The following is a 14,233-nucleotide window of genomic DNA, read 5'->3' on the forward strand; positions in this document are numbered from 1 at the left end:
TGAACCCAGGAGGCACAGGTTGCAGTAAGCCGAGATTGATTGTGCCACTGCACTCCAGCCTGGGCGACAAAGCGAGACTCCGTTTCAAAATAAAATAAAATAAAATAAAATAAAATAAAATAAAATAAAAAGTAAGTTTGTATATGTGTAAATTCTGCAAAAATATTTACACCAGACAACAATATTTACACCATCTCTGAGTAATGAATAATCGCTTTCTACATTTCTTATTGTTTAGATCTTTTTTTTTTTTCACAAAAAGCATACATAACTTAAAATTTTTCTTTTGTTTTTTCTTTGAGACGGAGTCTTACTCTCTCACCCAGGCTGGAGTGCAGTGGCGCGCTCTTGGCTCACTGCAACCTCCGCCTTCTGGGTTCAAACAATTCTCTTGCCTCAGCCTGAGTAGCTGGGATTACAGGCGCGCACCACCAAGCCTGACTAATTTTTGTATTTTTAGTAGAGATGGTTTCACCACGTTGGTCAGGCTGGTCTCGAACTCCTGACCTCATGATCCACCCAACTCAGTCTCCCAAAGTGCTGGGATTACAGACGTGAGCTGCTGTGCCTGGCCAATTATTCTTATTTTATGTAATTTTTTTTTTTAGAGATGGGATCAGGCTTTGTTGTCCAGGCTGGCCTCAAACTCCTGGCTTCAGGCGATCCTCCCACTTTGGCCTTCCAAAAGTATTGGGATTACAGGTATGAGCTACCACATCTGGGCTTAAAATTATAAAATACATTATCAAAAGCCATACATGTTATATATAAGCTAATTGGGGAAAAAACCTTCAAGCAAAGAAATTATAAAGTAAGAAAGGGAAAGTGTGTCCTTAACCCTACAAAATTCCATCTTTTGAAGTAGCCAAGGCCGGGCACAGTAGCTCATGCATGTAATCCTAGCACTTTCGGAAGCTGAGGCCGGCAGATGATCGCTTGAGCCGAAGAGTTCATGACCAGCTGGGCAACATGGTGAAACCCCATCTCTACAAAAAAAAAAAATACAAAGTGGGAGAATCACTTGAGCCTGGGATGTCGAGGCTGCAATGAGCCCTGATTGCACCACTGTACTTCAGTAAGATTCTGTCTCTAAAAAAAAAATAAAAAAGAAGTAGCCAATGTTAATGTTTTGGTCCTTTCATATCATTCTCTTCATATATACAAATATAAATACATACATATAATTTTGTTTTCTCTAAACTGAGATTACACTAAATATATTTTATATACAACCTAAATTTCTTCTTAGTAACCTATATGTAAATATCTTCTTCCATGTTAGGACGTTTATATTTACATCACTCTTCTTAAACATTACCTACTATTTGATGTTATTGTTTGGATTGCTTTTTTAGTCAGAAAAGGTGAAGCTATTTCTGTTAAAATAAAAACATAACTATGCAACCCATTAGTCTTGAGTGCCCCCTACTGGAGGCTCTTCACTGATATTAACAAGAGACTAAATTACGATTAATTTAAGCAAGAAGTAATTCAAACACAGGGCACTATGCTTTTCAGCATATGGCAAAAAATCTGGAAATTAAAAGAAAAAAGTATGCTTTAAAATTATTTTACTGAGAAAGTTCTTTATTTACTTATGATGCATTACAGGTATGTGCTAAAGTCTCTCCAATTAAGGCAAAGACAAACCAAATTTAGCAGTTTGACTTTACATCTTACTACCAGACAAATGTGTGTATTTGTGTCAGTGGTGAGATGGGGATTCAGGGTGGGAAGTAATGGCGAACAGGTAGTTAAAGAGGAGTGAGGTAAAACTTAAAAAAAAAAATCTCTTCCCTTCTGAACTGATATATACTTCTCTCCTCACATTTCAAATCTTCAAGAGGTATTTAGCTCTACCTCAAAGCACCTAGGTTGTTTACACTAGGTAATGTTTCAATCCATCTGAATCTGTGATTACATACCACATAATAATCAAAGACTCAGAGTAGAAGAAAACTAGCGATATTGGAAGAGTTAACCTGAAAAACATCCAAAGTATATTTAAACAAAGAAGACACTGCAATTAACAAAGGTGGCACTTCTTTATCAAACAAAATCCTTTTTTTTTTCTCGAGATGGAGTCTTGCTGTTGCCCAGGCTGGAGTGCGATGGCGCGTTCTCCGCCCACTGCAACCTCTGCCTCCTGGGTTCAAGCGATTCTCCTGCCTCAGCCTCCCGAGTAGCTGAGATTACAGGGGCATGCCACCACGCCCGGATAATTTTTTGTATTTTTTTTTTTCAGTAGACACAGAGTTTCACCATGTTGGCCAGGCTAGTCTCAAACTCCTGACCTCATGATTCACCTGCCTTGGCCTCCCAAAGTGCTGGGATTACAAGCGTGAGCCACTGCGCCCAACCACAAAGTCCATTTTTAAAAATGACATATTAATTATGCTTGTTTTCCAGAAAAACTGACACTTATGACCAGAATTTTTTAATAGAAACCAAAACCAAACTGAAACTTTACTCAAAACTGCATGTCTATATTATTTGTCAGGCAAATGCTATTTTGATATTTCTAGACATTAACATTTTATACAGTCTTGACTTTGTTCTAAAATTCTCTTCACTAGTTAATACTTACAGCTAATCTGTGATTATTTGCAAGGCTGATCATTTGCTGGGCTAGGCCATTTAATAACCGAGTACGAAGAGACAGGTCATCTAGGTCATGACGAAACGGAAAAGCAATACCATCCACTATCACTAGTCGAACCTAAATACAGAAGAGATAATATTAGATTTGGTATCAAAAATAAAATAATAAAAATGACATCCAAAAACCATAGTCCGTTACGGGAAAAAAATCTTAAAACCCAGGGCTTTATTTCCAACTGTCTAAAAAATGGCTTTCTTTTGAAAAGTTACAAAGCTATTCACCCAATACTTTCTGCGGTAATCACTAAAAGTTAAAATGGACTCTGCTTTGATAATTTCTCAACCTTAAAAAAGTAATTCAAAGGCCAGTCATGACGGCTCACACCTGTAATCCCAACACTTTGGCAGGCCGAGGCAGGTGGATCACGAGGTCAGGAGTTCAAGACCAGCCTGGCCAAGATGATGAAACTCCATCTCTACTAAAACTACAAAAATTAGCTAGGCGCAGTGGCAGGCACCTGTAACCCCAGCTACTCGGGAGGCTGAGGCAGGAGAATCGCTTGAACCCTGGCAGCAGAGGTTGTGCCACTGTACTCCTGTCTGGGCAACAGAGTAAGACTTTGTCTCAAAAAAAAAAAAAAAAGTAATTCAAAAAGAAAAAGGAATAATTATAATTTTCTTTTTTCTTTTTTTTGAGACAGAGTCTGGCTCTGTAACACAGGCTGGAGTGCAGTGGCGTGATCTCGGCTCACTGCAAGCTCCACCTCCCGGGTTCACGCCATTCTCCTGCCTCAGCCTCCTGAGTAGCTGGGACTACAGGCGCCCGCCACCACACCTGGCTAATTTTTTATATTTTTAGTGGAAACAGCGTTTCACTGTGTTAACCAGGATGGTCTCAATCTCCTGACCTCGTGATTCGCCCACCTTGGCCTTCCAAAGTGCTGGGATTACAGGCATGAGCCACTGCGCCCAGCCGAATAATTATAATTTTCTTATAACTTGCCACTGTACACAGTCTTTACTGATAAAAAGCACATTTAAAGTATTTACAAAACATTCGGAAAAGGGGTAAAGAAAAAGTCTTGGTAAAACAACAAATTTGTCAATTAAACACACCAATTTTACCTTCAGGGTTCCTTTTATGTTTCTTGAAAAAAAAAAACCAAAAAAAAAACACCCCTTCAGGCTGGGCGCAGTGGTTCAAACCTGTAATCCCAGCACTTTGGGAGGCCGAGGCAGGTGGATCATCAGGTCAGGAGTTTGAGACCAGCCTGGCCAACATGGTGAAGCCTTGCCATGTACTTCAGCGTGGGGGACAGAGTGAAACCCTTTCAAAAGAAAGCCCTCCCAAAGCAAAACATAAACAGCGAGGTTAGAAGAATAAACCAATATATAAACCTTAAGATCACAAAATCAAAAAGCATCTAGAAACTAATCGAAATGTAAACAAACAAAAAACCCCAATGCTGTTTTTTTTTTCTATCTAGTGAGGGCTACATTAAAGAAGAGGTTTTTATGAAGCAATGTCTAAGTCAGTTATTTTTTTTAAAGTATTTGTTTCTTCATTTAGAAGTATTAACTAACACATCCTTTCCTATATGCTAGTTACTGTTCCAGGCATTGGGGATGATATAGTAAATACGAGAGAAGAATATAGTAAATAAAAGAGAAGGTCTCTGCTCTCTTGGAGTTTATGTTTTAGTGGAGTAAGGTACCATTAATATGCAAACAAACACACGAATAAGGTAATTTCCAATAATTATAACAAAATAAAACCGGACGAAGTGATGAAGAATAGTTTAACACTAATAAAAAGCACAAAAATGCAAAAAAAAGTGGCATTATAAAGACGGTGAAAAGGACACTTATTTACAGTGTGACAGATGATATAAAAAGGCAGAACATGACCTTGTTCATCCTTAGCTGGGAATGTGTGCACAGGTTGATTCGACTTTTCATGACTCCACACATGACCAATGCTCTGTGTCCCCCCAATATTCGTAAGTTGAAGCCCTATCTCCCAGAGTGAGAGTATTCGGAGAGAGGGCCTCTAAGGTAGTAATTAATGTAAAATGAGGTCATGAGAATAACATCCTGATTTGAGAGGATTCGTGTCCTTGAAGAACAAGACACCAAAGAGCTCACTCCTCTTCCTTCCTCCCCATGAGGACACAGCAAGAAGGTGGCCATCTACAAGCCAGGGAGAGAGCTCTCACCAGAGACCAATTAGCCAGAACCTTGATCTTGAGGTTCTAGTCTCCAGAACTGTAAGAAAATAAAATTTCTGTTGTTCAAGCCACTCGAGACTATAGTATTTTTGTTATGGTAGCCTGAGGTGACCACAACATATTTTAGTATAAAGATATGAGGTATGGTGGGTTGGGGGGGTGAGAGAAGTGAGATACTACTATAACAAATACCTAAAATGTGGAAGTGATTTTGAAATTGGGTAATAAGCAAAGGCTGGAAAAGTTTTGGGGCACATACTGAAAATATGGACATTAAGGGCAATTCTGGTGAGGCTTTTTTTTTTTTGAGATGGAGTCTCGCTCTGTTGCCCAGGCTGGAGTGCAGTGGCATCATTCTCAGTTCACTGCAACCTCCATCTCCCTGGTTCAAGCAATTCCCCCGCCTCAGCCTCCCCAGTAGCTGGGATTACAGGTGCCCGCCACCACGCCCAGCTAATTTTTTTGTATTTTTAGTAGAGATGGGGTTTCACCATGTTGGCCAGACTTGTCTTGAACTCCTGACCTCAGGCACTCTGCCCGCCTCAGCCTCCCAAAGTGCTGGGATTACAGGCGTGAGCCACCACGCCCGGCTATTCTGGTGAGACTTTATATAGAAATGAGGAACACGTTATTGAAAACTGAAGGAAAGCTGGTGCTTAGCATAAAGTGGCAAATAACTTGGCTGACTGTGTTCTAGTATTTTATGGAAGGTAAAACTTGTGAGAAATGAAATTGGCTATTTATCTCAGGAGATTTCTAACAAAGTGTACAGGAAGTGGCTTGGTTCCTCTTAGATCACTTATAGTAAAAATGAAAGAGGAGACAGATGAATTGAAGAAGGAATTGTTCAGCAAGAAGGAACCAGAACTTAAAGATGTGGAAAATTCTCAGCCTATCCATATTGCTAAAAATAAGAAAGCTTGCTCTAGAGAGAAGACCAAAGGTAGGGTTGAACAATCACTCTATAAATAGATTATCCATGATGTTAATCAGCCATCTCAGCAGATGCCAGTGACAGATAAGGGATTATAACAGCAGAAACACTGCTAGTTTGAAGTAAAGAAGACAGAGAAAGTGGGAAAGAATGAAAGAAGACTGTTGGACTTCCTTGATTCCACAAGACAAAACCATTAGCTACTTGACTGTGAATGTGCCCTGTTCCTCAAGAAAAGGAAAGAATGATGCCAAAGGGGATCACAGATCCTCAGAGCTGCCACTCTTTACATATGCCCAGGGAGCAATGCTATGTTTTTCTTGGTTTCAGAGGGTGGGGCCCTTGCAGAGAGAGGAAGGGACAGGGTCACCCCACAGAGCAGTAGGGTGACTCTGCTACTGCAGTGGGCCTGGAAGGCAGAGCATCAAAGCAAAGGATGATTCTTTTTATTATTATTTTTTTGAGACAGAGTCTCACTGTTACCCAGGCTGGAGTGCAGTGGAATGATCTCATGTCACTGCAACCTCCTCTGCCTCTTGGGTTCAAGTGATTCTTCTGCCTCAGCCTCCCGAGTAGCTGGGACTACAGGCACGCGCCACCATGCCTGGCTAATTTTTGTATTTTTAGTAGAGATGGGGTTTCACCATATTGGCCAGTGTGGTCTCAAACTCCTGACTTTGTGATCCGCCTGCCTCAGCCTACCAAAGTGCTGGGATTACAGGCATGAGCCACCGTGCCTGGCCAGCAAAAGATTATTCTTGAGCCTTATGGTCTAATGAAATTTGCCTTGCTAGGGACCCACAATCCTTTAGGGAATGTTCATCCTATGCCTGTCCTACTATTGTATTTTGAAAGCATATAAGTTGCCTGATTTCAAACGTTCACAGCTGGAAGGGAATTTCACCTCAGGATGAATTATAACTTGAGTCTCACCAATCTCTGATTTAGATAATATTTAGATGAGGCCTGGGACTTTTAAGAGTTGATGATGGAACCAGTTAAGACCTTTGGGACTGTGTGGATAGAATGGATACAAGAAAAACATGAATGTGGTGGGTAGGGGGGCAAGGGGCCAGGGGCAAACTTCTGGGAACTCAACTGTGTCCACTTAAAATTCGTATGTTGAATCCCTAAACCCCAACGTGAATGTATGAGGAGAAAGGACTTCTAAGGAAGTAATCAAAGTTAAATCAGTTCATAAACATGGGACCCTAATAGCCTCCTTGTAAGAAGAAACATCAGGGTCTGGGCACGGTGGCTCACGCCTATAATCCCAGCACTTTGGGGAGGCCGAGGCGGGCGGATCACAAGGTCAGGATATTGAGAACATCTTGGCCAACATGGGGAAACTCTGTCTCTACTAAAAATACAAAAATTAGCCAGGCACGGTGGCACGCACCTGTAGTCCCAGCTACTCTGGAGGCTGAGACAGGAGAATCGCTTGAATCCGGGAGGCGGAGGTTGTAGTGAGCCGAGATCACACCATTGCACTCCAGCTTGGGCGACAAAAGCAAAACTCTGTCTCAAAAAAAAAAAAAAAAATTAAGAAAAGAAAAAAAAAGAAGAAACACCAGGGAATTCATTCTCTCCTTCTTTTCCTCCCTATCATATGAGGACACAGAGAAAAGATGGCTGTCTGCAAGCCAGGAAGAAAGCCCTTGCCAGAAACTGAATCAGCTAGAACTTTGATCTTGAACTTCCAGGCTCCAGAACACCAAGAAAATTAATTTCTATTGTATTTATTTATTTAATTTTTATTTATTTATTTTGAGACAGTCTCTTTGTTGCCCAGGCTGGAGTGCAGTGGCACGATCTCGGCACACTGCAACCTCTACTTCCCAGGTTCAAGAGATTCTCCTGTCTCAGCCTCCCAAGTAGCTGGGATCACAGGCGCATGCCACCACACCAGGCTAATTTTTGTGTTTTTAGGTAGAGATGGGGTTTTGCCATGTTAGCCAGACTGGGTGACAGAGCAAGACTCTGTCTCAAAAATAATTAATTAATTAATTAAAATAAATAAATAAAATAACAAAGAGATGGCATTTTCCATGCAGAATCCTGGCAAAAATATTCATAAGGTCAGGATGATGGGTAACAGGCATTCTCATATATTATCAGTAAGAGTAGAAATTGGTGCAATCTTTCTGAAGGGCAATTTGTGTTCAAGAAAAAATTATTCTAACACTTCTTAAAACAGTAAGGAGACCATATTCAAGACTATTCCAATAGGGGTATCACAATAGGGGAGAGAGATTGGGTTCAAATCAGAATACAAAGACAAGTGGGGATTCACAACCAAGAGCAAGGTGAAGGGGTCAGTGAATGAACAATTACTAACAGTGAGACATCAAGGGAAGGGAAATTCTTGCTAAACTGACCGAACAGGATTCTTACTAAAGGCAGGCCAGCCAGGTGAGCAGCCTGGCCAACATGCAAAACCCTGTTTCTACTAAAAATACAAAAAAAAAAAAAAAAAGTAGGCAGGCATAATGGCGCATGCCTGTCATCCCAGCTACTTGGGGGGCTGAGGCAGGAGAACTGCCTGAACCCGGGAAGCAGAGGTTGCAGTGAGCCAAGATTGCGCCACTGCACTCCAGCCTGGGTGACAGAGCAAGACTCCATCAAATCAAAAAAAATAAACAAACAAAATAAAGGCAGGCCAAGGATTTAAATATCAAAGGTGGGGAATGAGGAACGTGATCAGATATCAAAGGTGCTCAGACTATCAAATGTGAGAGATTCTCTATGAAGCTTAGCAGGTTTCTTTGCTAAGACTGGGCTGGGTAGGCCAAAGACAGGATGGGGCCAAGTTCGGTCAAAGACAATCTTTGTCACTGACAATGTTTATCAAAATTAAAGGGCCAGGCACAGTGGCTCATGCCTGTAATCCCAGCACTTTGGGAGGCCGAGGTGGGAGAATCGCTTAACCCTAGGAGTTGACTCCATTTCTACCAAAAAAAAAAAGGTGATACATGATGGCATGGTAGCTCAATGTAGCCTTGAACTGCTGGGCTCAAGCAATCCTCCCACCTCAGCCCTGCTCCACCCAGCCCTTGGTAGCTGAGACTACAGCTACACCACACACGGTTAATTTTTTTTTGGTAAAGACAATGTCTTACTATGTTGCCCAGGCTGGTTTTGAACTACTGGGCTCAAGTGATCCTCCCACCGTGGCCTCCCTAAGTGCTGGGATTACAAGTATGAGCCACTGCACCTGGCCAATAGTGATCAACTTTGGGGGGAGGCACTAGAAAACAGTAGCAGAAGGAAGTTTTTATTCTTCATTTCATACTTTTCTATACAATATGGTTTGACAGGAGCTATTCCACTATTACTGGAAATGAAACTTCTATATTATTTCAATTTCTTACTCTGGGCATAAACTATATATACATATACATATACATACACAAAACAAATATAAATATAAATAAATTGTAGGTCAAGGAAGGAAGAGGTCTTCTCAATTGACTTTGACTTTGATTTTATGCTATTGTACTGGTTATTTTTTCAGGCTTATCAAACACCTCAAAAAACTGTTGTTTAGTTACATTTCAGTAGTCTGACTCATACCTTTGAGTGTTCTGAAAGGAAATCTGGAAGAAGATAAACTTGTGCCAGTAACTCTGTGTAGTCACGACAGCGAAAATAATAAATATGGGAAAGAATATTATCAAGAGTGAAATCCTCCAAAGCTTTTCGGTGTTCTGAAACAACAAAACAATCTTAATTAGTTTTACCTGTTTGGATGTGCTGGCAATTGTAAGAAAACAATACTTTTTAATAACAAAATGTTCTCCTTTGTATAACAAAATTCTTTAACAGAAAGATGACAAACTATAGCAAAATTACCATAAACTATCAGTTCACAATTTCTGATCTCTCTCTTAATTTGTTTAGAGGTAAGGTCTCACTCTGACGCCCAGGTTGGAGCACAGTGGCACAATCATAGCTCACCGCAACCTTGAATTCCTAGGCTCAAGGGATCCTCCTGCCCTAGCCTCCCAAAGCACTGGAATTACAGGCATAAAGCACTGTGTTCAGCCCCTTGAATTTTTTTTTTTTTTTTTTTTTCCAGATAAAGTCTCACTCTGTTGCCCAGGCTGGAGTGCAGTGACATGATCTCAGCACACTGCAACCTCTGCCTCTTGGGCTCAAGCGATTGTCCTGCCTCAGCTTCTTGAGTAGCTGGGATTATAGCCACTCCCCACCACACCTAGCTAATTTTTGTATTTTTAGTAGAGACGGGGTTTCACCATGTTGGCCAGGCTGGTCTTGAACTCCTGACCTCAAGTGATCAGAGCCGCTTCAGCTTCCCAAAGTGCTGGGATTACAGGCATGAGCCACCACACCCAACCTGATCTTTTACTTTCACATTTTCCACTGTTTCCTATTAGGCAATGTAAAATTATTTATAAACATATATAACCAGTATTTTAATGCCTGCCTTTTCATATTTCTAGTCACTGGCTTCATTGAACAGAAGTAACATAATGGAAATTTCTCTTTCTTGTTTTTTTCTATAGGACTACAAATTAAGAGTTAATGGCAGCCTGGACAACATGGCAAAATCCCATCTCTGCAAAAAATACAAAAATTAGTCAGGTGTGGTAGTGTGCAACTGTGGTCATAGCTACTCAGGAGGTTAAGGTGAGAGGATCGCTTGAGCCTGGGAGGTCAAGGCTGCAGTAAGCTGTGATAGCCACACTGTACTCCAACCTGGGTGACAGAATGAAACTCCGTCTCAAAAAAAAGAAAAAGAAAAGTTAGGAAAAAATGTTCAAATGAAGCATTTTTTCTCTTGAATGCTGTAGTACAATTTGATATTTAATAGCAACAATTATATAAAATCTTTCTTAGCTTTGATGTTTAAAACAAACAGTTTGAGGCCGGGAGCAGTGGCTCACACCTGTAATCACAGCACTTTGGGAGGCTGGGTGGGTACATCACTAGGTCAGGAGTTCAAGACCAGCCTAGTCAACATGGTGAAACTCCATCTCTACTAAAAATATAAAAATTAGCCTGGTGTGGTGGTGCACACCTGTAATCTCAGCTACTCAGGAGGCTGAGGCAGGAGACTTGCTTGAACCCAGGAGACGGAGGTTGTAGTGAGTCAAGATCTCACCATTGCATTCCAGACTGGGCGACAGAACAAGACTCTGTCTCAGAAAAAAAGAAAAACAAACAAACAAACAAAACAGTTTGGTTTTACATCTATTTCAGAGAAAAACCAATAGAGTTACTGCATTTTCTCTTTTCTTTTTTCTTTTTTTTTGAGACAGAGTCTCCCTCTGTCCCCCAGGCTAGAGTGCAGTGACACAATCTCAGCTCACTGCAAGCTCTGCCTCCCGGGTTCATGCTATTCTCCTGCCTCAGCCTCCCAAGCAGCTGGGACTACAGGCACCAGCCACCACGCCCAGCTAATTTTTTGTATTTTTAGTAGAGACGGGGTTTCACTGTGTTAGCCAGGATGGTCTCCATCTCCTGATCTCGTGATCTGCCTGCCTCGACCTCCCAAAGTGCTGGGATTGCAGGCATGAGCCACCGTGCCCGGCCAGTTACGGCATTTTAAAATGTACTTAGCCAGGCACGGTGAAACCCCGTCTCTACACGGTGAAACATGCCTGTAATTCTAACACTTTAGGATGCCAAGGCAGGCAGATCTCTTGAGCCCATGAATTCAAGACCAGTCTGGGCAACATGGCAAAATTCCATCTCTATAAAAAATGCAAAAAAAAGTAGCTGGGCATGGTGGTGCCCACCTGGAGCCCCAGCTACTTAGGGGGCTAAAGTCAGAGGATCATCTGAGCCCAGGGAGGTCAAAGCTGCAGTGAATTGTGATCATGCCACTGCATTTTGGCCTGGGTGACAAAGTGAGACCATTTCAAAAAAAGTAAAACATTAAAAATAAAATGTACTTAAATTTTAACTCTCAAAAAACAAGAAGCTATATTTTAGAATGGAAAATATTTCCTGTTGCAAATATACACGTAACAAGAGTCAAATTTTCACCAAAACAATGCCAACTTAATCAATCTCATATCAATCATTTAAAAACTTTAGGCCAAGTGTGGTGGTTCACGCCTGTAATCCAGCACTTTGGGAGGCCAAGGCAGGTGGATCACGAGGTCAAGAGATCGAGACCATTCTGGCTAACACGGTGAAACCCCATCTCTACTAAAAATACAAAAAATTAGCCAGGCATGGTGGCAGGCACCTGTAGTCCCAGTTACTCAGGAGGCTGAGGCAGGAGAATAGTGTGAACCCGTGAGGTGGAGCTTGCAGTGAACTGAGATTGCGCCACTGCATTCCAGCCTGGGCAACAGAGTGAGACTCTGTCTTAAAAAATAAATAAGTAAATAAATAAATAAAAATTAAAACTTTACATCCCAGTGCTATACCTACTCTATTTACGGTAAGGTTTTAAGACACTAATACAAACACACATAGTGGCATGGGTAGCTTTAAGGTATAGGGGAAGAAAAATTTTTTTCCTGCCACCCTCTTAGGTTTCTTGGCTGGAGCCCTGTAAATCGGACTGACAAAAGATGGATTAACAAGAGAAAAACAGTTTATTAATCATGCATAGTGCATATAACAACACAGGGAAGTCCAGAGATTAGTAACTCAAAAGTTTGGTTAGATTTGGGGCTGGGCACAGGTGTTCACACCCATAATCCAAGCACTTAGGGAAGCCAAGGTAGGAGGATCACTTGAGGTCAGAAGTTTGAGACGAGTCTGGCCAACATGATGAAACTCTGTCTCTATTAAAAATACAAAAATTAGCCAGGCATGGTGGCATGCGCCTGTATTTGCAGCTCCCAGCTACTTGGGAGGCTGAGTCAGGAAAATCACTTGAACCTGGGAGGTGAAGGTTGCAGCGAGTCAAGATTGCGCCACTGCACTCCAGCCTGGGCAGCAGAGCCAGATTCCATCTCAAAAAAAAAAAAAAAATTTGAGCTTATCTTCCCGAAGGTACAATAAATTTTTAGAGAAGTAACAAGACAAAGGAAAAGAACCATGAGTCTCTAAAGGCAGCAAATATTGAAACTAATTGGAGATAAAAGATAGCTAGTAAAATTTGTTATGTACGCTGATAACGGTCTAAAGTTGTCTGCGGTGATTAACTTTTGTCTTCCTGGTAAGAGAGGGAAGATGGGACTCTTCTGTACATTTATATCCTGTATTTAGGAAGGGTAGACAGATTTATCTGTTTCTTCTCAATTGCCTTCAGCTCAAAATAATCCTTATGCCAAAGTGGCTTATTTTGGGGTAGCATATTCTGCTAGGGCCCAAAGGGCTTTCAGTAAGCATGCCGGTCATCAGCAAAATGGGACACTTAGTACCTTCATTAAAAAAAAAAAAATCCAGCTGATTACACTCATTTAAAGGAAATCTTACGAAAAGCATTTTTTTTTAAACTTCTAGAGGAAAGAATAAAGACCGCACATCCAAAAAATAAATAAAACAAAGAAAAAGAACACCCGTAGTTCACGCCTGTAATCCCAGCACTTTGGGAGGCTAAGGCAGGCAGATCATGAGGTCAGGAGTTTGAGACCAGCCTGGTCAGCATGGCGAAACTCCATCTCTACTAAAAACACAAAAAATTAGCCAGGCATTGTGGCACACGCCCGTAGTCCCAGCTACTCAGGAGGCTGAGGCAGAATTGCTTGAACCCAGTAGGCAGAGGTTGCAGTGAGCCGAGATCGTGCCACTGCACTCCAGCCTGGGTAATAGAGCGCGACTCCATCTCAAAATAAATAAATAAAAAAGAAAACAGTCACTCCGTAAGCCATTTAATTTATAAGTAATTGAAAGGGTAAGAACTTGAATATAAATTTCCTTTCTTTTCTTTTGAGAAGGAGTTTCACTTTGGTCGCCCAGAATGGAGTGCAGTGACGCCATCTCGGCTCACTGCAACTTCCACCTCCTGGGTTCAAGCGATTTTCCTGCCTCAGACTCCTGAGTAGTCGGGATTATAGGCACTCACCACCATGCCCAGCTAATTGTTTGTATTTTTAGTAGAGATGGGGTTTTACCATGGCTCCTGACTTCAGGTGATCCGCCCACCTAGGCCTCCCAAAGTGTTGGGTTTACAGGAATGAGACACTGCACCCGGCCTACAAATTACCTTTCAAAAATTGTTTTAGGCTGGGCACAGGGGCTCATGCCTGTAATCCCAGCACTTTGGGAGGCCAAGGTGGGCAGATCACCTGAGGTCAGGAGTTCAAGACCTGACTTGCCTACATGGTGAAACCCTGTCTCTACAAAATATATAAAAATTAGCTGGGCGTGGCCGGGTGTGGTGGCTCATGCCTATAATTCCAGCACTTTGGCAGGCAGATCACGAGGTCAGGAGATCAAGACCATCCTAGCTAACGTGGTGAAACCCTGTCTCTCCTAAAAATACAAAAAAAATTAGCCAAGCGTGGTGGTGGGTGCCTGTAGTACCAGCTACTTGGGAGGCTGA

General features: G+C 41.6%; 1 protein-coding gene across 1 annotated transcript in view; it reads right to left on the reverse strand.

The window, feature by feature from the left end:
* The window catches only part of RAD51C (RAD51 paralog C), a 44,247-nt gene that overhangs the window by 23,194 nt on the left and 6,820 nt on the right, over window positions 1-14,233 (reverse strand). Inside the window, exons 4-5 of the mRNA XM_011979185.1 lie at window positions 9,337-9,470; window positions 2,588-2,719 (exon numbers count right to left, since the gene is read on the reverse strand). Of these exons, the coding sequence (XP_011834575.1) occupies window positions 2,588-2,719; window positions 9,337-9,470 (266 nt within the window). The remainder of the gene's footprint in view (window positions 1-2,587; window positions 2,720-9,336; window positions 9,471-14,233) is intronic.

This window comes from Mandrillus leucophaeus, unplaced genomic scaffold (assembly GCF_000951045.1).
Source record: "Mandrillus leucophaeus isolate KB7577 unplaced genomic scaffold, Mleu.le_1.0 Scaffold20, whole genome shotgun sequence".
Taxonomy (NCBI): Eukaryota; Metazoa; Chordata; class Mammalia; order Primates; family Cercopithecidae; genus Mandrillus; species Mandrillus leucophaeus.